Raw genomic sequence first — 24384 nt, 5'->3', positions numbered from 1 at the left:
TGCGGAATTCAGCTTCGTGTTCCTTTAGTGTGAAGCGAAAATAGCAATGGATTCTCAGGTGGAACAGCGTGCTTTGGAAATAAAAATTATGAATGAATTTTTTTTTTATCAAACATGTATTTCATGTAACCGAGAAACATGTTATTTATAAGTGAATCAAGAATCTTGAGCGAAAATTGTATCTGAAAATAAATTTATATTATAATGACGAGTTTTTATAGAAGTATCAGGAAATTTATAATAGAAGGAAATTGTGAAGGGTCAATTAGAAGATCAATTAATGAAAAGTTTTGCGTTGAACCCACGAGCATTCACTTAGTAAGAAAAAGTGAAATTTAGCTATGTATCAATGCTTTTTCAAGTGAAAATAACCTCGACCAATACGACACCCATGTCCAAATTCAATACGTAGAGGCAAAGTGCCTGAAAAACGCATAAAACCCATATAACAGTACGTCAAATAACATCAAGACTTGGTGAAATTCTGGCATGATTTGACTAGTTCCCGCTACAACCGTTAATAGAATATTGTTGCATGAAAAGTTTAGGTGAATTGTTGAGCAGAAGTAAAAAAGAGTGAAAAAGTGACTCGGAATGCGGTTAAGTCTATATGCTTATCCCTAAATTATATGAGATAGTTTAGCTTCCTCCTCTCTTGTTGAGTGAAGCGGAACTTGAAGAAGACGCAAAAAAATGGTAAAAAGCAAACTGGCGATCTGTAACGAACTAAAGACAACGAGGCCGCTGCGAAAAACCTGATGGCGGGTATTGAGTGGATGGCATGGTGGCTCGGATTTGGCAAAGCGGAAGCCTAAATGAATATAGTGTTGATCGAACTACTGAAAGAGAATTAAGATGCATAACATTTTTTATATAAAAATCATTTTTCTTTGACGGTCCACCCTTTCGTTCAAATAACTGAAATGTTTTCCAATGGTTTATGAAACGAAGAACAGAACAGAACGCCTCGGTTGGTCACATTCTCCAGAAAAGGAGAAATCGAACGAGGCATTATCGAACGGATCTTTGATAAGGTAAGTATTTGATAAGGATAGCAGGTTTGATTGCCTTATCAATCTCTAGCTGAAATACTGAAGATCCGTTTATTAATTATCGTTCGATTCCTCTCTTTTCGGCATCCAGCCTTCAAGATCGTTGCCATAACTGAAAAGGCATGAACAGCAGCGTAAAAAAACATAGATGTTTTACGTCTCACATAATGTGTTTAACGCGTTGACTGCCACGTCAGTCACCGGTGACTGACACCGAATTTTCGTTCAGGCCGCGTCGGTCACCGGTGACTGACAGTATAACATATGATAAGAAAGGTAAATAATATAAGCATATAACCTCATGAGCATTCCCTATTGAACAGAAATACTTTCCACTACGATAAGAAACGATGGTACTAATACTTTTAAAAATGTCCATCGAATCGCTATAAAACCATGGCACTCAATATGTTAACCAATGAATGAAGTGAATCCAACTCTACAACGCCAATACAATACATTTTGTTCGAATTATAGCTACGAAAAATGCCACGATGCCAAACATTAATACAAAAAAAAACTGTCACTAACTGGTAAAACTCGATGTACATGCAAATAAAATACATCATCCATAATTAGATATGAAAATAATCACAAACCGAACAAATGTTTCATTATCGATAACAATTCGTTAACAGGTTTTCTCGATTACCTTCAATGATTACCTGCCGAAATCATGCTATCGTGGTGCTATCGTGGAAATGTTAATCATAATAATGCTCACATGTGTCTAATTCCTGGAAAGTGTAGGCGTTAGAGTGCATGAAGATGATTTAATAAATTGAATGATGTGTGCCAAAAGTATGATCCCTTGAAGAGATTGGTCTTATTCACAACATTGTTCCGTCAGTCAACCCGGTCAACATCACGGTTAACATTACGATCAGATTAAGATTTTTCATTGCCTTTTTTGAGTTTTAAGACATAATTTACACAGTTGTTGTTTAATATATCAAAAGTTTTTTAGCATGAAAATTGAAAATAGTATATTTTCCATTAAAAAAAGATGGATAATCGAACATTTTTTTTGAACACGAAAAACACTAAAGAAGCCATCTGGGTAGAATAGACACTTGTAAATATCAAGCTAAATGGGAACCCCTATGTGGTTTAACATAGGATCTATAGTAGAGTGCCAATGGATGTATGGGAAAAAAGTTACCCTCGAATTTTTAAAGGGAACTTGATTAAAAATGTTGATTCTCACGAAAAACTACCCTATGCAAAATATCAGCTCAATTCGACTTCATTTGTCGCACAGCGGTCAAAGTTTGAGTATTTGAAAACCAAAAAATCACCCAAGGGAGGAGTAAAGGAAATCGGGGTTTTCGAAAAAAAAAAAATTTGATGCCAAATGTCTTCAAATTGCAATTGCCAAATGTCTTCAAATTGCAAATTGCAAATTGCGAAAAGGTGCATTTTCCCCATACATCATATGGTGCACCATATAAGGACTCAAATATATGGTACTACTGCCAAAATGTTTTATTTAGTACCCTATACAATATTTTCCATACAGCTGGTGATTTGGTTTGGGGGCACTTTTTACTCCCTTACCCAGCCAGACCCGTTGGAAATATAAAAAATATATTTTCTCGACCGCGCAACACTGAAAAAAATCTGAAAAAATCACACGTATTCATAAAAGTCGTAGGAACACATTTAAATATGAATTAGAGCAGTACAGAATCTCTAAATCCAAAAAAAAATTCTAAATTAAAATATTTTTTTTAGTACTTCAATTTTTGATAAAATGTTTTTTGATAATTTTTCTTGATACATCGTAGTAAGATACACATTCAGTATTTTGACGTGGGACTACGTCTAACCGGAATATATGGAGGGTAAAATGAAAACCTAAACACAGAACATGCAGGAAAAAATGAAAGATTTCGAATGCTTATAGCTCGAACATTTCGTACTGGATAGGAGAGATGTTTGCATCACTTGATAGGGAATATTTCTACGTATCTATCGCAACTAACAAAATGTTGTTTTTCATTAGATAAACAATTGAATAACTGTAAAATATTAGGCGTTATCTAGACGCCCTAACTGCATCGTTTTGATTGGCCCGATTTACGGTTTCCCTAACACAGCCATCAAAACCAAGCAGCCTTGGGGAAATCGGCATTGCAAATACATGAAAGTAGGGGGACTTTTGTTTTCATCGAAAAATGTTCCCTAACACAGACTTTAAAACCAAGCAGCGAAATCGGCATTGTAAGCACACGAAAGAGCCTAGAGGCGAGTGAACTGAAAAGTTTAAACCCTCTTAAAGCCAAAAAGAAGAAAAAGAACACACGAAAGTAGGGGGAGCTTTTGTTCCCACCGAAATGTGTTCCCTAATAGAGATTTCTAAACCAAGGTGCCTGGAGAAATCGGTATTTCAAATTCATGCAAGTCGGGGGTATTTTTGTTCCGACTGGAATGTGTTTCCCTAACACAGACTTCAAATCCATGAAGCGTGGGGAAATCGGCATTGCGAATTCATACAAATCGGGGGTATTTTTGTTCCGATTGAAATGTGTTTCCCTAACACAGACTTCAAAACCGTGGTTTCTGGGGAAATCGGCTCTGCAAATAAATGCAAACTGCGAGTACTTTTGTCCTCGCTTGCCTTTGTGCAGAGTGGAATATGTCTGTCCTAACATGATCTTCTAAACTTAGGAACCTGGGAAAATCGTGCAGCCACTAGAAGCGAATGAACTTCCCAGTTTCAAGCAAATTCGAGATTCGAGAAGTATGTACACTTTTGGGATGTAAACTTCAGAGGGAACTGTAAAATAAAATAATCGTTTGATAATTTTTTTTTGTCTTTATTGAAAAGATTTTCAGCCTTAGGCTGGTTCATCAAACGTTTGATAATTCTTCCGTACATATATTTTGTTCTAGTCATCATACCAAACGTAAAAGGTCCGTCATTAAATTTACTTGTAACGAAGAACAATCAATCACAATAAATGAATTGACTTTACACGGCATTTGTTCATTTTTTTCACTCACAGAGCAAATATATTGAACTCAATTGAATTTGGAAACTGTTTCATTCAATCAAGAATTTAATCAATACAAACGAATGATTGCTCAGCTAAGGTAGTTCCACGTGAACCTTGCGGTTATATCATAGATATAACCCACTAATTTTTTTTTTCAAATTTTTATATTGAAGCTTTTGAGGATGGCGTGAAATAAACGAAAAAGTACGTTTTTCATTCTAGATCCTATGGTAAACCACATAGGGGTTCAAATAGACCGTCAAAATTTCTTATTTAATATCCTATACAATATTTGCCATACATCTGGTGATTTGGTTTGGGGGCACTTTTTACTCCCTCACCCGGCCAGGCCCTTTCTATGAATAATAAGTAACGGTACTCGGTATAAACGTAATATTATCAGCGTGGAAAGATAACAGGAACTCTTTGAAGGGAAATTAATTCCGACCGCAACATGGTAAGTCGTTATCCACCACTGATCATTTGGCTCCCAAACCACAAAGTAATTTCTATGTAAATTGCCGACTGGGGTACGAGTAACCATAGTGACGATCAAGTAACCAACCCCGTCTTGGTCGTATGCTGACAGGGTTGGGGGTCTATCCGACCGTCTGTTCACCATGGAGGTGCGAATCGAAATATCGTCTGTTCCCCATATTACGGGCAGCTAGACACTGTCCTCGTGCCAGCGTGGGATTCTAAACAAAGCTGTGCACGATGTTCCTCCGGCGATACAGGGGCCTACAAGCCATCCGTGAAGATGAAATGCGCAGGAAAATTCGAAACAGAAAAATCGGACCCACGCAAAGAACACTGACTAGAGATTGGAAACTCTGAACATGAAACTGCAAGTCGTGCAACTTTCTTGTAGTACCCGAATTCTTTCGGTTATATTGAGTGTTCGCAATTTCAACATCGTAACGCTGCAGGAAGTGCGCTGGAAAGGCTCGATGGTACGATCGTCTCAATACCATCCACGAGAGTTGCGGCAACACACACAAGCTGAATACAGCTTTCAACGTGATGGGGGAAATGCAGAAAAGGGTGATTGGTTAGTGGCCAAAAGAATGTGCAGATTAAGCAGATTGAGGATGTGAGGATGCGAAGAATTCTACGAACAGCTAAACTGTGAATACTATCCCTACCCAAACACGACATCAAATTCGTCATAGGTGATTTGAACGCTCATGTCGGCCAAGAGAAGGAGTTCAGACCGGTAATTAGCTGTACGTAGCACCTTTTTCCAGCACAGCCTTCAATACCGTTAGACCTGGAGATCACCCCACCAAACAAAAACACAAATTGATCACGTTTTGATCGTCTGTCGGCACTTCTCAGATATCATAGACATCAGAACCTTTCGTGGCGCTAACATCGATTCGGACCACTACCTGGGGATGGTCACACTGCGTTCTAAAGTGTCGGCCATTAATAACATAAGATATCCACGCGGAGGTGATCTGGCGTAGTGGTGAACATCCTTATCGCTAATGGTCACGAATTCAATTCTCACTTCCGACATTCTTCCTTCGGAATGGAAATAAAGCCGTGATCCTGGTGACGAACTATCCATAAGATTGAAAGTCACTAGAATACAGAAGAAAATAAGACATCAGCGCTCACCACGGTACCACCTGCGATGACTACAGGAGCCGAACGTTGCTGTAACATACTCATAGCGTCTTGAAGATGCGTTACCGAAGTTAGACGAACTGGATGCTGATCCCTTCGATGAGTGCTGAAGGCAGCAATAAGTAGCACAGCAGAAACCGTCATCGGCTATGAACAACGTGGACAACGGAACGAATGGTTAGACGACGAGTGCCAAGCGCTTCTGAGTGAGAAGGATGCAGCTATACTGGTGCACCCGTGGCCGAGTGGTTAGCGTCTCACATTATCATGCCGGGTGTTCGGGTTCGATTCCTATTCTGGCCAAGGGATTTTTTCGTCAAAGAAATTTCCTTCGACTAGCGCTGTGGTCACGCGTATTCTAGAGCTTGCCCCTCGGAATACATTCAAGGCGTGTTATTTGGCTTATGAAATCTCAACTAAGTATTAATAAATGACGCTAGTTAATGCATACGTTGAGACGGCAAAAGTTCTACAGGGAACGTTAACGCCATTCAAGAAGAAGAAGCTATGCTGCAACGAAAGACTCGAAAAATCTTGAAACGATAGAGATTGAAGCGAAGGCAGCAAACATATCTCATTCGGGAAAAAGTACCACCTGGGAGAGAAAGAGAGTGAGGAGATGGAGCTGCTTTATCGTTCTCGAGAATCGTGGAAGTTCTTCAAGAAAACAAAAACGCCTCAGACAATGGTTGTGTGCAGCAGGCCGAAATGTGCAGGAACAGGGAGGCATCTTGACGAACAAACGTGAGGTGATCGAAAGGTGGAGGCAGCTCTACGATGAACACCTGAACAGTGCGCAGACAGAAGACCAAGACGGAGTTGATGAGAATTACATCGGTACAGTGAACAACGACGATGTACCACCTCCTACATGAAGTTGAGGAGGCCATTAATCAGCTAAAGAACAACAAAGCAGCTGGTAAGGATGGCCTCGCAGCGGAGATTTTCAATGGAGGTTCGGGAAAACAGGTATAGTGTGTACTCCGGTTGATTAACATGACTTTCTCAATCCATGAACAGGATTTTCCCGAAAGCTGACATGACTGTTTCAGGCAAAGATGAACGGTATGCGGTGCAATGTACGGATCTCAGGCAATCTGTCGGAATCGTTTAATACTCACGGGGGACTTCGACAAGGCTCTTCTGTTCCTGTCTGCTCTTCAACGTGGCGCAGTCCCACTGTGTATAGTTCAACTGTGAAAATTCGAACAATAGGAATATTCTCACGTCGAAAAAAGACGACATGTGTGTCGATTGAATAGGAATACAATTACTCCTAAATGGCTACTGTGTAATAGATAAAAATTTATATCAGTGAGATAGGAATACTCTCACGCCAAAAATGACTACTGTGTAATATACAACAAAATTATCGTTAGAAAAAAATGTACACTAATAAATTCGGCTCTGTTGAAAATGAAATGAACAGACGGGATAAAAAAAAAGATTAAATACATGCCAGCAGGAGGGACTGATGGTAACAGAATTCTTCTTGGTAGTAGAGTTGTGATCGACGGCGACGAGTTCGAGGTGATAAAGGAATTTGTTTACATTGAATCGTTGACAACAACTGGCAACAGCAACAGCCGTGAAATTCGAAGGCGCATAGTCAACGAAAGTCGCTCCTACTATGGGCTCCGCAAATCTTTAAGGTTCAACAAACTCCGACCTCGTACGAAGCGTACCATGTAGAAATCCCTGATTTGACTGGTTGTTCTCTATGGGCACGAAGCATGGGCAAAGCTTGAAGAGGACTCACAAGTACTTGGTGTTTTCGAAGGCTGGGTGTTCAGAACAATATACGATGGTGTACATGAAAACGGAGTATGGAGAAGGAGGATGAACCACGAACTAGCCCAACTCTACGGCGAACCCAGCATCCAGAAAGTCGTTAAGGCTGGACAAGTGCGATGGGCAGGGCATGTTACAAGATTATCGGACAGCAGCCCTGCAAAAATAGTGATCGCATCGAAGAAGAGGAGCCTATCGAGCGAGTTGGTTGGACCTGCTGGAACAGGGCTTGGCTAGAATCGGTGTGGCTTGGAGTTGGAGAACTGCAGCTATGCACCGGATTCACTGGCGGAACAATGTTGTGAATAAGATCTAATCTCTTCATGGGATGTAGGATGTAGGTCAACAGTCGTCCAAACTGATGATTTGTCGAAAATCGAAGATCGAAGGTCTTCTTCTTCTTCTTCAATGGCACTAACGTTCCTAGAGGAACTTCGCCGTCTCAACGTAGTATTACTTGCGTCATTTTTATTAGTACTTAGTTGAGATTTCTATGCCAAATAACACGCCTTGAATGCATTCTGAGCTCTAGAATACGCGTGATCACAGTGCAAGTCGGAGGAAATTTCTTTGACGAAAAATTCCCCCGACCAGAACGGGAATCGAACCCGAACACCCGGCATGTTAGTTATGACGCTAACCACTCGGCCACGGGAGCACTATCGAAGGTCAACTAAACTAAATTTCACGGGAAACTTCGTGAATACGATGGGTACAAAACGAGATTCGAATGACTACTGAGAGAACGATTTCTGTTTTTTGTTTATTTTTTGACATGCGACAGTTCTACCGAAGTACAGGGTGACTCGAAAGTCATGAAGCTCTTCTAACATAAGATGACTATCAAAATAACATCAGTAGTCAAAACTTATACTTACAAACAAGCAACTGCCTACTTTACCACCAGTCCCCCTATGTATTAAGCAGCCTGAAATACAACACTCGTTGAGTTTCTCTCACCTCAATATTGCATCTTCTAAGCTTGAAGTTGATATTCTATGTCCGGCCACGTTGATAACATCATCATCTCGTGCCGTCACATACACGTAACCTCTCTCATCTTTATATCCTGCATCCATCGTGTCATAGAACCCCTGTTGATAAAATCGGATTCATGTTAAGGTTATGGATTGTATTTATACAGGGGATATAAGTTTACCGGGTACTTGTCGAAGTACACTTTTTTGAACATTTCGTCGTTTCGGTATAGTGTAGACATCGTTCCTGGAGGTAACGGTAGTTTAACCACAATGCGGCCTAGCTCATTCGAAGGTGCTTCGGAGCCGTCAGGATATAGGACACGTACTGTAGAATTCGAAAGCATATCAAGTATTTGTTTACATGTGTCGATATGGATATTTACCGTCATAGCCACAAAAGGGGAGTCCTGTTGTGAAATTGGGTGGATTCAGGTTATGGGCAAGACCCACACATGTTGCCGTGATAGCTGAGCCAGTTTCCGTCTGCCACCAGTTATTCAACACCGGAACTTTGAATATGTTTTCAATCCAACTCTGTATAAGTCATAAAAATTACAATTAAATGAAACATTATGAATTGAAGCAAAATGAAGCATACCTTAGTTTCAAGATCACAATGCTCTCCCGCAATGAATACTGTTCGAAGTGATTTCAGACTGTATTTTTTGCCATACTTAAGCTCGGGGTCAATGCGCCTTAACACTCTGAAAGATGTGGGCACGGAGAATAATGCAGTAACACTGTGCTGCTCAATGAGACGGAAATATTGGCCTGGATCCGGTGTACGATCAGGTTTGCCTTCATACATCACACTGGTCGCTCCGATAAGCAATGGCCCATAGCATATATAAGAATGTCCTACCACCCATCCCATATCAGAAGCACTCCACCAAATATCATCAGGCTGCACGCCATAAATTGTATCCATGGTATACATAAGCGTTACCAGGTGACCTCCAATGGGACGCTGTATTCCTTTCGGCTTATCTGAAAGGTAAGAAGAAACAAAATTCAATAGGAAAAAATATTGGCATGTAAATAACGGGAAGAAATCATCTGCTCAGTTTGAAGGACGCATCATGTAGAAGTGGCAGCGTATTCACGATCAGTCCCGCGCAAATCTCGGTAAACAATATTTCAGCTGTCTTTTAAATATCGGTGAATCGTAAGAGTAAAGCAGTGACTTTGTATCCGGAAGTTGTCGGTACTAAGAGAAAGATGATCTACAGAATCCTACGCGATTCACGAAAAAATTACGAAGGAAAAATCGCTACGAAGCCATGGGCTAAAAAAACATGGCAATTCAAGTGATGTTTCACTACTTACTTGGCTAATGTTTGACGTTCATTTTTCGTGATAGAAAATTATCACTGAAAATACATACCTGTTGTACCTGAAGTATACAAAATGTAAAGTGGATCATTAGATTCTACCGGTACGCATTCAGTTGGTTCATCAAATACAGACTCCCATGCGACATCTATTCTTTTGTCCAATTCTGAGAGTAAAATGCTCGATCGTTGAAATATTATATTAACTTGAGGTTTCCATTTCGACATCTGTACAGCTTCATGCAAAATGTCCAAATAAGGTATGACTTTATTGGGTTCTATTCCGAAATTCGCGGCGATTACAACTTTTGGTTCAGCGTGCTCGATTCGAGTACATAGTTCACTAGCAGCAAAGCCTGCAAAAAATCATTATTATCTACGAATAGGATAAATAGACATGTTAGCCTCACCTCCAAATACGACAGAATGCACCGCTCCCAGTCTAGCAGTTGCTAACATTGCCATGATTGCCTCTGGAATTAGGGGCATGTATATGACAATTCTGTCACCCTTTTTCACTCCCATCTTTTTTAAACCACCTGCAAGCCGGGAGACCTAGATTTTTCAATATAGTGGATTAAATAGTATCTTTTTCTTCGAGAATGCATCAATCCGTCATACTCTGGAAAGATTAATTTGTTTGCGTGTAGTCATACTTACCTTATCTAATAATTCATTATATGTGACCCGGCGAACTGTGTTTGTCATGGGACTGTCATGTATGAGCGCAACCTTTTCACCTTTTCCATTAAGTACATGACGATCCAACGTATTGTAGCATGCATTGAGTAGACCTCCTGAGTACCTAGAAATAATTATTGTATAGCAACCAAAGCAGATGTGTAGAGCATGGGTACTAAATTGTTCATAGCATCAACATGTACTGATGAATATTTAATTTTATGAAAGCTCGTAGAATGAAAATGCTAAAACAAAACAAACAGGTTTAAGTAGACGAATCTTCTAGCATTTTTGTAACCATCAGCACCCATCTGGGTTTCTACAAGGTGAATCGCCTCGCACCCGGTGTGAAAACTGTCCCAGGAGCATCCCAGAAACTGGTGGACACCATGTTGACTGGCCTCAAGCACACTTCCGGTTACATCGGTGACATCGTGGTTGATGGTGAAAAGCACTGGACAAACCACTATAAATAAATGATGATGATGGTCCCGCCTCCTTCCCCTACAGAGGTTTGAGCAAGACGAGTTATCTAAAAGATAATTTATTTTTTTTCAACATTGAAATCAGTTTAGCAAACATGAAAAACAAACTGATTTTATTTACAGATATAAGTTCAAAAAATTGCAATGTCCAAAAAAGCCAATACTCAGTCATGTCCGCCACAGAGCCGATACGGTCCCGACGAGGCCCTTGCAGCCAAGTGGTCCACCAGAGCACAAGTCCAACCGCCAGCCTTGTTTTAGATTGACTGTGAATACCCTCATTCAGAGAAATCGAGAAAATTTCCTTTACGAAAAATTTCTAGACTGGCACTTTCAAAAACTTTCAATTTAATATCCTTTATATCTGTGTCTCGCGCGCGACGCTCAATCTTTTGTAGACTACTTTTATTTTTTTAAAAACTAATACAACTATAAGAACGACAAAATAAAAATAAAAATAGTCCATCATCACCAAGATCATGACAGACATAATAGAGATCAATACAAATTTAAAAAAAAGATGATTTAAAAACAAAATTAAATAATCTACATAATATAATCCGTTAAAAAAAAACTTCGTCAGATTCATTGAAAATATTGAAAACAAACTGCAAAAAAATTGTCCACATTAAATTATCCGTTCGTATAAAACTTCGTCAGTAAAGATCTTCGTCATAAAAATAAACAAAAACTCGTTCAGCTGTTAAGAGAACACAGCTTTTACATGTGAAATACAGTGCCTCTTAAATTCTGTAAGTGTTGTTGCGCATTTAATATGTCTTGGCATCGAGTTGAACACATTTATTCCTTTGAAGTACAACGAATTTTGTGAAGCACATGACAATAAATTAGGTGTTCTTATTTCATTCGCGTTTTTAGTGTTATAACTATGAAAGTCACTTCCTCTTTCAACTCGATCACACAAATATCGAGGCAGCAAACCGTTAATTACTTTAAAAATGAACACCATAGTTAAATAAACAATTCTTTGCTTCACGGATAACCATTGCAGAGCGTCCAACATTCAAGATGAGGAAGTGAATCTGTTACATTTTAGTATCAACCGCATTATTTTGTTTTGCAAGCGCTGTAATCTCGATATTTGTGTGTCATTGGCTAAAAATAAAAAGGAAACGGAAAAAGTCTAAATGAGGAGAGATGATTGATTTGTATAGCTGTATTTTGCTGCAAATAGTTAAATCATTTTTCAATCGACATAAGATTCCATACTTCTTGGCAATTTTCTTGATGACATTGTCAATGTGAGTGTTGAACTTGAGTTTCATCAATAATCACGCCAAGATATTTAATGTCCCGAACTCGATCAATAGTCTCATTATCAATAACGATGGAGACGTTTTCATTTAAACGATTTCGCGAGATTACCATATATTTAGTTTTACTTATGTTCAATTTCAATTGCTTATACTTCAACCATCTACTTAAAGAATGTAAATCTCCATTCAAATGTAAAACGACCTAATCTAAATCATTAGCTGCAATGAATAACACAGTATCATCTGCAAAAAGATTGATATCACAAAATCGTAAAACTCTTCGCATGTCATTGATATACATAATAAATAAAAGGGGCCCTAATACACTTCCCTGAGGTACTCCAAGATTATTCCCTAGGGGATTCGTTCTGTCATTTAAATAGCTTTCGAACCATTTATATGCAGTACTCGTAAATCCAAAGCGCTTAATCGTGTTCAACAACAAGGGCCTAGAAATTGTTTCGAAAGCGCGTTTTAGATCCAAAAAAACAGCAATGATATTCTCTTTGCACTCTAGTTTCTCTTTCCATTTTGCTAATACCAAGTTCAATGCGGTTTCACAGGAATGACCTTCCCGATATCCCGATTGTTCTGGTATTAGCAAAGCATTGCAATTTAAATATTCCAGCAGCTGGCCTTTAACGACTACTTCTAATATTTTCTCTAGCGTGTGCAACATATTGATGGGACGAAACTTTTCGGCTTTAATCGTTCCAGCAACCTTTTGAATTGGAACTATCAAAAATTCCTTCCATACCTTAGGCACATGCCCAGTTAGCAAAGATTTATTAATAAGGTCCAGCAAGATGTGATCGATGACATGAAAGCAATCTTGAATAACTCTAGCATTGACATTATCCACTCCAGCCGTTTTTCCTAAAGAAAAGCAAATAGTTCTAAGTTCATTTAATGTAATTGGATGAAAACTTTCAAATCTACAACTACTGTTAACCGGCTGTTTTATTTCATCAGGTTCATCAACCAATTCAATGGACTGATTGATCAATGAAACACTATTGACAAAATAATCGTTAAACTTAGATGCTATAGCCTGTTCAGACTGTTCAAGTGTGCCATTAAAAGTTATGGACCGCGGTTTGCTATTACTAGGTTTTAATAAAGATTTCAAAATTTTCCATAACTCCTTGCTGTTGCTTTGATGCAGATCAATCTTCCTCTGAATATATTCACAACGAGTTTTCTTAATCGACTGTGAATATATATTGCGCGCGTTTGTGTACATATTCCAATAATTTCCATCATTTGTTCTACAAAATTTATTGTACCATCTGTCTATCTCACGTTTAAGGCGTAAAAGATCCAAATTGTACCAGCTGTTCGAGTTTTTCATAGGAACAAATTTTTGCGTAACAAGCCGATTTGTACACTCTTTCAAGGTATTAGTTAGAACAGCTGATGATTCATCTAAATTACCGACCTCGAATGGAAAATCCAGGCTTCTCACTACGAGATTCGAAACAGCATGCTTCGAATATTTCCTCCAGCACTTTAATTTCACAACATCTTCGTTTACCACGAGATTATCTACAATATTGATAATTAAAGTCTCATGATCGGTTATTTTCAAATTGGTATCCGTGACTGTGTAAATAGTATCAAAATTGGAATAAACATGATTAATTAAAGTTTTACTGTGCCTGGAAATGCGCGTAAATTCATGTACTGTTTATTTCAAATTGAAGAAATCGGATACACGCTTCAAATGGTTCGAATTGTAGTCATCACGCCAATTAATATTGAAATCACCAGCTAATATATTCAATTTGCTAGAGTCAAGGAACATTTCAAGCCAGTTTTCTAAAATTTCAACAAAACGCAAGTCGCTTGAGCTGGGACTAGAGGGTGTGTCACATCAAATTGCATCACGGAAAAAACGCTGTAGAAATTCGCCCAGTAGACCGATCCTTTTGAAAATTTTAGACAGTAAAATAAAAACTATTAAACAACTTTTGGCATTTTCTTTTTATTCATACTTCGAGCCCAAGTCCGTATGCTTGTACCTTCCTCTTTACCCCGTCCATAAGGTTCTGTACAACGTCAGGTTGTAGTTTTTTTTGAACAGATATGCATTTTTTCTTGAAGTCCGCCTCCGATTTGACAACTTTTGGGTTCTTCCGGAGGGCCTGCTTCATAATCGCTCAATATTTCTCTATTGGGCGAAGCTCCGGCGCGTTGGGCGGGTTCATTTCCTTTGGCACGAAGGTGACCCCGTTGGCTTCGTACCACTCCAACACGTCCTTTGAATAGTGGCACGAAGCGAGATCCGGCCAGAAGAGGGTCGGGCCTTCGTGCTGCTTCAATAGTGGTAGTAAGCGCTTCTGTAGGCACTCCTTAAGGTAAACCTGCCCGTTTACCGTGCCGGTCATCACGAAGGGGGCGCTCCGCTTTCCGCAAGAGCAGATCGTTTGCCACACCATGTACTTTTTGGCAAACTTGGATAGTTTCTGCTTGCGAATCTCCTCCGGAACGCTGAATTTGTCTTCTGCGGAGAAGAACAACAGGCCCGACAGCTGACGAAAGTCCGCTTTGACGTAGGTTTCGTCGTCCATTACCAGGCAATGCGGCTTCGTCCTCATTTCGGTGTACAGCTTCCGGGCTCGCGTCTTCCCCACCATGTTTTACCTTTCGTCGCGGTTAGGAGCCTTCTGAACCTTGTATGTACGCAGGCCCTCCCGCTGCTCGGTCCGCTGGACGAATGAACTTGACAAAATCAGCTTATTGGCGACATCCCGGACCGAACTTCTCGGATCACGTCTAAACTGCTTAACTACGCGCTTGTGATCTTTTTCACTGACGGAGCATCCATTTTTGCCGTTCTTCACCTTCCGGTCGATGGTTAGGTTCTCGAAGTATCGTTTTAGTACTCTGCTGACCGTGGATTGGACGATTTCCAGCATCTTACCGATGTCCCGATGTGACAACTCCGGCTTCTCGAAATGAGTGCACAGGATTAATTCACGACGCTCTTTTTCGTTCGACGACATTTTTCCAAATTTACGAAAAATTGACAGTGAAGCATGGCCAACGTGATTCATACACTCTTATCTGATTATAAGCGAAAGCTGAAGATATAATTCCTAAAAATTAAATTTCTACAGCGTTTTTTCCGTGATGCAATTTGATGTGACACACCCTTTATGATACAAAACACCAAAATTACCCATCTTCATGCCATGTTCAACTGTAATGCCCAAGAACCAGTTACCATCAAACACTTCGTTGAGGCGAAGATTGAATTGAACTGATTCTCTGACATAAATAGCAACACCGCCAGTGTGCCTAGAATGTGATAAACACGCAGCAACATTATATTCCGGAATACTATACTGATCAAATGATTCTATTTCAACAATGTGTGTTTCAGACAAAAGGACTAGAAATGGACGCTTTTCCTCAACAATCTGACGTAACGCTACGTAGTTTGTTGACAGTCCCGCAATATTCAAATACAAAATATAATATTGGTTCACAATTCTTCTGGAACCTGGTTGCTATTTATTGAAATGCAAGCTGCTTTTTTTCAAATCAAAAAGTCTCTGATATACTAAAAATACTAAACACCACTATGCCATGTTCCAGCGTCTACAAGCATTCAGAATCTCCGTTCGAGTCGAGAAGTGCTCGTTCGGACAACAGCAAACCAAATATCTCAGGCATATACTCAATCACCACAGCGTTCGACATGATCCAGCCAAGATCGAGGCCATCACACAACCTTTTAACGTTTTATCTATCATTTTTACAGCGGAGGTCTACCGGTACGTTCAACTCGGTAGGCCAAAAAGTTTACCTCGCAATGTTGATCGTGAGCTCCAACGTTTCTACAACTGACACAAGTCGCTGACCACGGTTCAAGACTGCATTCCATTCGATAACAGGCTGGCTGTTCCATTCCAGTGGTCATACATACAGCGGATGGCAGCGGATGGCAGCACATCCCGCAGTTCCGTGTACTGGCTATTATTCGATAGTGAAATTGCCGACTGTAAGAAGGCTTGCACACATTGTGTTTTGGCGGCGATGACTACTATTTTCTCGCTGTGGACTCTTATTCGAAATGGCCCGAATAAGAGTCCAGACAAGCCGCATCACCATTTCAGCGATCATACGCATTCTCCCCAAGATATTTGCTCGTCTGGGGGAACCGAAAACGTTGGAAACGATTCACCAGTTCTGCTACAGCAATGGTATAGACCACGTGACAATCGCTTCATTCCACCCATAATCAGATGGTCAGGTGGACCGTTTCGTGGATACCTCTAATAGGACGATTCTAGAGGTTCACAAAGCGAGGAGTTCGGTAGAAGAAGCAATCGACATGTTTCTACTGGTGTGCCGAAGTATGTCAAACTGGTCAGCACCAAATGACTGTGCGCCTTCGGAACTATTGCTCGGTCGTCGCATACGTACCCGCCTCGTACTACTACGTTCTCCTGCAGATCAATCACCATCACCATCCATCGAACCGAAGCTATGCGAAATGCGATCCTTCAACTGTAATGAGCCAGTGTTGTACTCTTAGAACGCCTGGACTTGGATACCAGGCACAGTTCTCGAGAAAGTGGGTCAAGTGATGTACAACGTTTGGACTGATGAGAGTCGTTCAGTCCGGTCCCACATTAAACAGATGAAAAGCCAAACACCAACCAGTTTTGTCCATGACTTCAATAACCTGCCGCCAACCAGACTGGGAACTTTGCCATTGAGCATTCTCTTGGACACATGGGACACACCAACGAATTCGACTGAAATAGCATTTTCTCCTACCAAAACGATTCGCGACGAACCGATGAGGGAGCCATCGCTATCACCACCCACGACTCCATTGAGTCCAGTCGTCAGTCCTAGCCATGAGTCCTCATCGTTTGCATCGACGTCTTTCAACTTTGAATCAGCTACAGCTAGCACACCAACGGTGCAGCTGCCCATCGCTCTTCAAGGCCCAAAACTCCACCTGAACGGCTTGACATGTATCAATCATTCTAACGAGGGGAGATGTTGCGACAACTGGAATCGAGCTCAGGAAACACGGCCAGTGTGCAAATTTTGCATTATTTTCTTGCTGGGCTCTTCGTGTGACAGCTCTCGACTATCACCACGATTGACGTCATCATAAGCAGCATCCGGAACCGCCAGCATTAGCTGTTTCATTGTCACATGTAGAACAGATTATTTTTCTTGTTGGACTGAGCAGCTTAAGCAGCGATAATATAAAAGTAGGATAATGAAAACAGAATATTTGCGAATTAAACACCATCCTTGCACAGTAAGTACGCTGACGCTAGCGTATTTCAGTCTCTTTCTATACCCAAAGCAGCAAACATCACTTATTCTGATCGTTTTGGGTCATCATAAACTCTTAGTTTCCCCTCGAGCTGTGGACGCGAGCGAATATTTCACTCGTTGTGCATCTGTCATTGCAATCAACACATATAGCCGAGCCATGGCGAAGCAAACGTAATCATAATGTTTTTGCCACATTATGTAGGGAAAAATCAAGTTGGGTCATCATCGCCGGCTCACAAGGAAAATTATTCTTATGCTGAAATGTTATGCGTGATTTAGTTTCGCGTTCCAGTGCAAAACTATTTCCACCAAGGATGACATCTACGCAATACAAATGCAATTTCACCTCACTAAGAAATTGTCTATTTTCGAGGCCACGAATCTCGTTACCCGCGTACACAATCTTATTTGAACGTCCATATAAAGTGAAACGAAAACTTGATACCTGATGCAAAAAATAGCTACACCATTAATGGACGGCTTCATTGTTTACCCATCGTGAACTCAAACCAACGAACTTAGATAGTTACTATGTATGCTGTAAGTCTTCGTGTTAGTATTCGTAAATAGCGTGCAGTTTGGAAGCAATTGTAAACAAAATTTTGGTTCTCCTTGTCTCCGAGTTCAATTTTGTGAAAAAAACATACAAAAAAACGGTTTTATATCAACAAAATTCACAAAGTTTGTGAACACAACACTGCATGCTATTTTCTATGTGTGAGTATTTTTTGTGTACGATACAAACAAATCTAGCTCACCTGTAGTATATGTCAAACCACGTTGAACTCAAACATTGATACATGCATACGTGATACATGAGAGAAAGAAACGAATTCATTTGTGTGTCATTTCAATTGAAGCTCATTTGAATGAAATTAGATAGTCGAGTCGTAGAGTGAGATAGCAACTAAACGCCCGAATGACTGTTGAGTCATGTTGACGGAGAAACTGCTGGAAGAAACCAACACTCATTTTCAATTGAATACGAACGCGAATTTCTTCATAGTCCCCTGACTATTCTCCGTTGGATATGACTTTGTCGAGCTCTGGTTCTACGTCCTACGCGATCGTGTCATAGATTCAATCACCTACAATTTATGTTGGGAGCGTCTGACCCGCAGCATGAAGGCAACCTGATGTCACTAATATTGCCACGTAAATCACCAGATGAAGTACTACGGAATGCGCAAGGTATTCACCGAAGGAAATTGTAGGTAATCACCAAAGCACCATTACCGTGAAGAGTCACTGGAATATACTTCAATTTTATTTTCAACTCCAGATACGTATTACAGCTCTGCTGAAACAATTCTTAGTTATTTGACGTTGATGACGTATATGTCGAATCATCGTACAACAAACACAACTCGATTTGAACCAAATATCATCCAACTGACAATTTTGCATTGGTGAATACGCATTGATTGGTCTGTTGTTGGTTAAATTTAAAAAAAAAACAAGGTGTATTCAATCCAATTTTATTTTTTTTCTTGAGAGGACAAGGGACGTATATTTCAATTATTTATACGACAGTTAATGTATTTCATTTATTTTCCCAATTTATCATTAAAGTTTTGCTGAAAGCATATGTTTTCATCATTCTTGTCATTTTGCGCACACGAAAAGAACAACAAATCAAATACATCTTTTTCGTGCGAAAAGCGTAAAATCCCGTGAGGATTCACAAGAAATAAATTTTGCACGTACAGCATATCGTTGCTTGTGAGAGAATGTAAACGAACCTTATCACATTTGTCATGGTTAACACTTATGCTATTATAAGCCACAGTGAAACCAAAATGCATACTCATGAGTGCAAATTGGGATGAAATTTGTTTTCATTCCCGATGAATATTCATCTCTAGGCATTAAACAAGATTATAGATTAGTCTAGATTTATACATACACTGGTTCCACGTGTTCATAAAACGAATCAATACTGCTGTTTAAAGCTGGTGGTTTGTCATGCATATTCTTAATTCCATGATTCCAGTTTGCTCCAGTATTATTAAGCTATTCTTCAGTACTCAATCTGACGATAGTGTGAAAAGTAGTTTGCGTCTAACAATTTTTACCTTTACTCCACCAGCATTTATACTATACTCTGTCATGACCGATGACATTTAAAGCATCCCACTCTTACAAATTTTTCGAAGTTACACCATTCGTACCGAGTAATTTGGAATTGGTGAAATGTGCACTGGGAAATGCTATCCCATGGTGAAAACCTAATCAAACTTGCCCGAGAGCGATAAATTCAATTGCAGCATCACGTTATTGCGGGTTGTTTATTTTTTTTTCCATTTCTTCTATGACATTTTTCGGTCAATGTCAATCAATGGATACCGTAGGAAAATGAAATGAAAGGGCCTGTATAGGTTAAATCGTTTTGAAAACTCTTCTTTTGAGTTTACTCGTTCGAATTTCGAGAGAAACTATTTATTCTATTTCATTGTTTCTATGAGTTGTAAGGGTTACGGGTTACAATTGTCGTGTCCTAGGCCCGCATTCATTGATGAGGATTTTTCATTACATTTCGGTTTTAAATTTCAAATTTGAAATCCAGATCCTAGATTCTAGATGTCTAAATGTTTAGGTCAATAATTCAAGATTGTGTTCGAACAACTTTTTTTCAGATTAATAATCTCGATTCCATTCTCCAGATTTCAGGCTGTTTCAAAATATTTGATAAAATATTAGGATTTTAGATATAAAATTCCAGGCATATGCATATGCACTTTTTTTTCATTAAAAATGATTTTCATTATTCGATGAAATTACCATTAGAAGCTGCACACAAGTCCACTTGGCCGTTTCGCTTAGGATCCTTATGGTTGACCAATATTTCATTCACAGGAACGAATCGACGCACAAAATTAGTTTTTGACGTGGGACTAAGTCTAACCGGAATATATGGGGGTAAAATGAAAACCTTAACACAGAACATGCAGGAATAAATTAAAGATTTCAAATGCATATAACACGAACATTTCTTAATAGATCGGAAAGATGTTTGATCAAATGATTGGAAATATTTCTACGCGTCTGTCACAATGAATAAAATGTTATTTTTCGTGAGATAAACAATTGAATAATTATTAAATGTCCACCGGTATCAAAACGCCCTAACTGCCACGTTATAATTGGCCCGATTTACAGTTTCCCCAACACAGACTTCAAAACCAAGGTGCCTGAGAAAATCGACATTTCAGATATTAGAGACGAACTTTCTAGTTTAAAGCCTCTAGAGTATCAAAAGTAGAACTTGAAATTGTTGATTCATGTATGCCGGTGGTACTTTTGTACTCGCATGTTTTTTGCACTTCGGCTCGGTTATTCAAGACTGCATTGGAAGATCTGCCTTCATATCTTCTGCTCACTGAATTTCTACGCATACCGTTTGATGATTAGGAAGAAATTTGATAACCATTTGCTGCGATAACGTCGATTGATTCAACAATTTGCGTTGGACGTGCATGTCGAAATCGAAGCTGAGTGCCTGAAGTTGATCAAAACAAGCTAATTTACGGTTCGAGAAGTACGTTCACATGAGAGATGCAATAATTTTAGAGAGAAATGTAAAATACAATGATCGTTTCTTCTGTTTACATATTTTGGTAGTCATAGGCATCATAACAAACGTGAAAAGACGGCCATCAAATTTATTTGAAACGAAGAACATAGTCTATTACAATACATGAATTGTTTTTACATAGCATTTATTCTAACTTTTTTACTTATATTTTTACATATATATTGAATTCAATTGAAAGGTTCGATGGTATGATCGCTCCAAGGTGTGAAAGTTTCTCGCGGCTTGCACCGCGAAACCACCCAGCTTAGCTCACCTCTCTTTTTATATAAAATCTCAGGGTCGGCCACCGACCTCGGGAGGACTCTGCAACCCTTCAACTTCTCGAACGGAAACCTAAATTCGGCTTTTTCAATGCGCACTGGTTCTGGGACAGGTGGATAGGTAAATCGTAGAGGGGGTTAACTTTTTATATATTATTTTATTTTCAAAAAACGTGTGGTGAGTACCGTTGCGGCGCCGGAGGTCACACGTTGGAGCCCGTTAGTCAACTCGTTGACAAGAGAGAGAGGAGGATGTCACGTACCTTGTACCTTTCAAAATCGGTGCTGCTCACGGTGGAATCCGGGTATTCAGCTTCGACCAAACGTGGTTGCGTGTTGCGTGGAATCAGCTGGCACGCCTTCAATTCCACCACACACGATCTTCCGTGCTTTCCACTTCTCACCACTTCCTTCTAGCTTTCTGTTACGCCTTCACTACTCCTTTCGAATTCGCTTTTCTCAATCTTTTGTACTTCCGCTGTGCTTCTTCAAATCAATCGCTTTTATCCTCCTTAACGTTTTCCTTGCTTCCGTTTAACTTCGCAGTCAAAGTCCAAGTCCCCGTCGTACGCTACATCGCCTTCCTTTTCCCTTCTCTCTCTCTCTCTCTCTCTCTCTCTCTCTCTCTCTCTATTTCCTCTTTCTTGATGGTCTAAACCTTTCGGAACTCTCGCTGTCACTCCGAAGTCGCTCGATGCAGCCTAGTGGTCTCAGTGTTTATGGTAAGAGTTAGTTTGGTGTACATTTATTATGGCAATCAAAAAAAAATTACATTTAACGACAATTTACAGAACCAGAGTTAACTAAACAAAATGGACTTATACACTAAAGAAAAAACGTAGAAAAGACAATTTTAAGTTTCACGCGTTATTGTGGCGTAACAGGTGTCAAGGTGCAACTCGATGAGAGTCAAGGTTTCGTGGGCCGCGAGAAAATAATGAAGGGTGGTGCCCAAAACATGACCACATTGTTAACGTAGAACTACGAAATCATCTCCGACGAGAAACAAACATATTCATGAAACTCTTCATACAAAATTTTGGCAATACTGAAAAGGGCCGATGAGTGAAAGCTTTCATTGAGTGAGGGACGCGAACGTTCCGCGATGGAATGAAACAGCAACTTAAGCGAAATTTCAAATCAATTGAAGATTGGTGATTGGTAATTGGTGGTTATGGTTAGAAATCTAGATACCTCAAATTTAACAGATTATTCGCATCTAGCCTTGAAAAAGATTACTTCGGAAAGCTGAACTAAGCTTTCGGCTTTGAGAAAGGCTATTTGGAAAGCTTCGCTGCCGACTGGTCGCTAACGGAGTGACTGATGAATCTTGAATGTAGTGCAAACGCGAATAGCTTATTGTTGAGAATTGTTGAAATTGATCTAAACTGAATAAATTTTCTGGTTTGAGCTGATCATAAAAAAGACTGCTTCGAAATAGGTTTCTGTATCCGCAACAGAGTCATCAATTAGTTCCTGTGATTCAATTTAGAAATAATTTTTTTTCGATTACTTGCCATTTAGTGAAGGGTGGGTCACTATTATCCATAACACTGTCCCAAGGTTTGTCCCAGCTTATCAATTGCTCTGCCAGCTCTCCCCAGAATATATGTGGCTCTTCTAACGATTTTCGGTATATTTCGCTGTATAGAGGATTGACACATTCGTAGCATGTAGATTGAAGATCGACTGAAAATGAAATAAATAAATCAATGAGAGATATGACACATTTGATAACCAAACCGTAGTGTTTGAATTAAATTTGAATTGAAATGTTTTTATTGTGATTAACACTCCTCCTCCCTCTATAAGGGGGGGGGGACTACCATACAAATGAAACACAAATTTCTGCACAACTCAAGAACTAAGCAAGCAAACGAAACCAAATTTGGTATGTAGAGGTTTTAGGGGGCAAGAATTGTTTTTATGGTGATTCAACACTCCTTTCTCCTCTTTAAGGGAAGCCTGCCATACAAATGAAACACAAATGTCTGCATAACTCGAGAACGGAGCCAAATTTGGCACCTGGAGGTTTTAGAGAGCACGATACGTTTCTATGGTGTTTCGACACTCGACTTCTGTATCAAATATGTATTCCATGTAAGGGAGAAACATGTTATTTACAAGTAATTGAATAATCTTCAACAAGAATTTCGTCTGAGAATAATTTGATATTGCAATGACGAGTTTTGGTAGAAGTACTAGGAAATTTATAGTAAAAGAAAATTGTAAGGGTCAATTAGAAGATCAATCAATGAACAGTTCTGCGATTGGACCCATGAACGTTCGCTTAGCAAGAAAACGTAAATGTTTGAAGGTATTGTCAGCTAATATCCCTATATTATGAATGAAACAACTATCCGCGAAGTAGGCCACAGGTCGTCCGAGGTGAGCTCGAATTTCGAGGGTTATCGCTGCCATCAAAAGGAAGATTCGGGCTAATCCAGTGCGTTCAATGAGAAAAATGGCGAAGGAACAAAGAATCAGCGGCTTTACGGCACGGAAGATCGTGCCGAAGATGATTGCGGGGGCAGTGGGGTACGGAGAAAATCTCACATGGTTACCAACCGTATCCGGAAACGCCGAGTCGAGCGATGTAAGGTGTGGTGCACAAATTACCCAATGCATAAAATCCGGATTTTGAGCTTCCACAATTTTTATCTTACTGAAGACTTAGGGATGCGTCAGTTCTCCATGTTACATAACCATTTTAAGAAAGTGTCATGCTTACAGGATGGGATTCTAAATTATCTTACCACCCCCGCTGTCTCCTAGACAAAGGAGACAAACATATCCAACTCCACACTTGTGTGTATCACTAGGCAACGAATCATGTGGACATCAGACATGAGTGTATTTGTTTGCACTGTTTGCACTTGTTTGACTGATCGGGAATTGAACCCGATATCTTAAAGTTTCTACTAGAGACTCACTCTGAGATCTACCACAGTACAAAAAAACCTCGACATAACCATCTGCTAATGCCATAATTTA

The 24384-nt window shown here is 39.7% G+C and overlaps 1 protein-coding gene across 1 annotated transcript in view; it reads right to left on the bottom strand.

The window, feature by feature from the left end:
- The window catches only part of LOC129776754 (acyl-CoA synthetase short-chain family member 3, mitochondrial), a 45162-nt gene that overhangs the window by 7455 nt on the left and 13323 nt on the right, over positions 1-24384 (bottom strand). Inside the window, exons 2-9 of the mRNA XM_055782580.1 lie at positions 22908-23079; positions 10446-10590; positions 10196-10340; positions 9839-10141; positions 9053-9441; positions 8838-8988; positions 8634-8779; positions 8435-8568 (exon numbers count right to left, since the gene is read on the bottom strand). Coding sequence (XP_055638555.1) covers positions 8435-8568; positions 8634-8779; positions 8838-8988; positions 9053-9441; positions 9839-10141; positions 10196-10340; positions 10446-10590; positions 22908-23079 — 1585 coding nt within the window. The remainder of the gene's footprint in view (positions 1-8434; positions 8569-8633; positions 8780-8837; positions 8989-9052; positions 9442-9838; positions 10142-10195; positions 10341-10445; positions 10591-22907; positions 23080-24384) is intronic.

This window comes from Toxorhynchites rutilus, chromosome 3 (assembly GCF_029784135.1).
Source record: "Toxorhynchites rutilus septentrionalis strain SRP chromosome 3, ASM2978413v1, whole genome shotgun sequence".
Lineage (NCBI taxonomy): Eukaryota > Metazoa > Arthropoda > Insecta > Diptera > Culicidae > Toxorhynchites > Toxorhynchites rutilus.
This window is presented reverse-complemented; position numbering and strand designations above follow the sequence as displayed.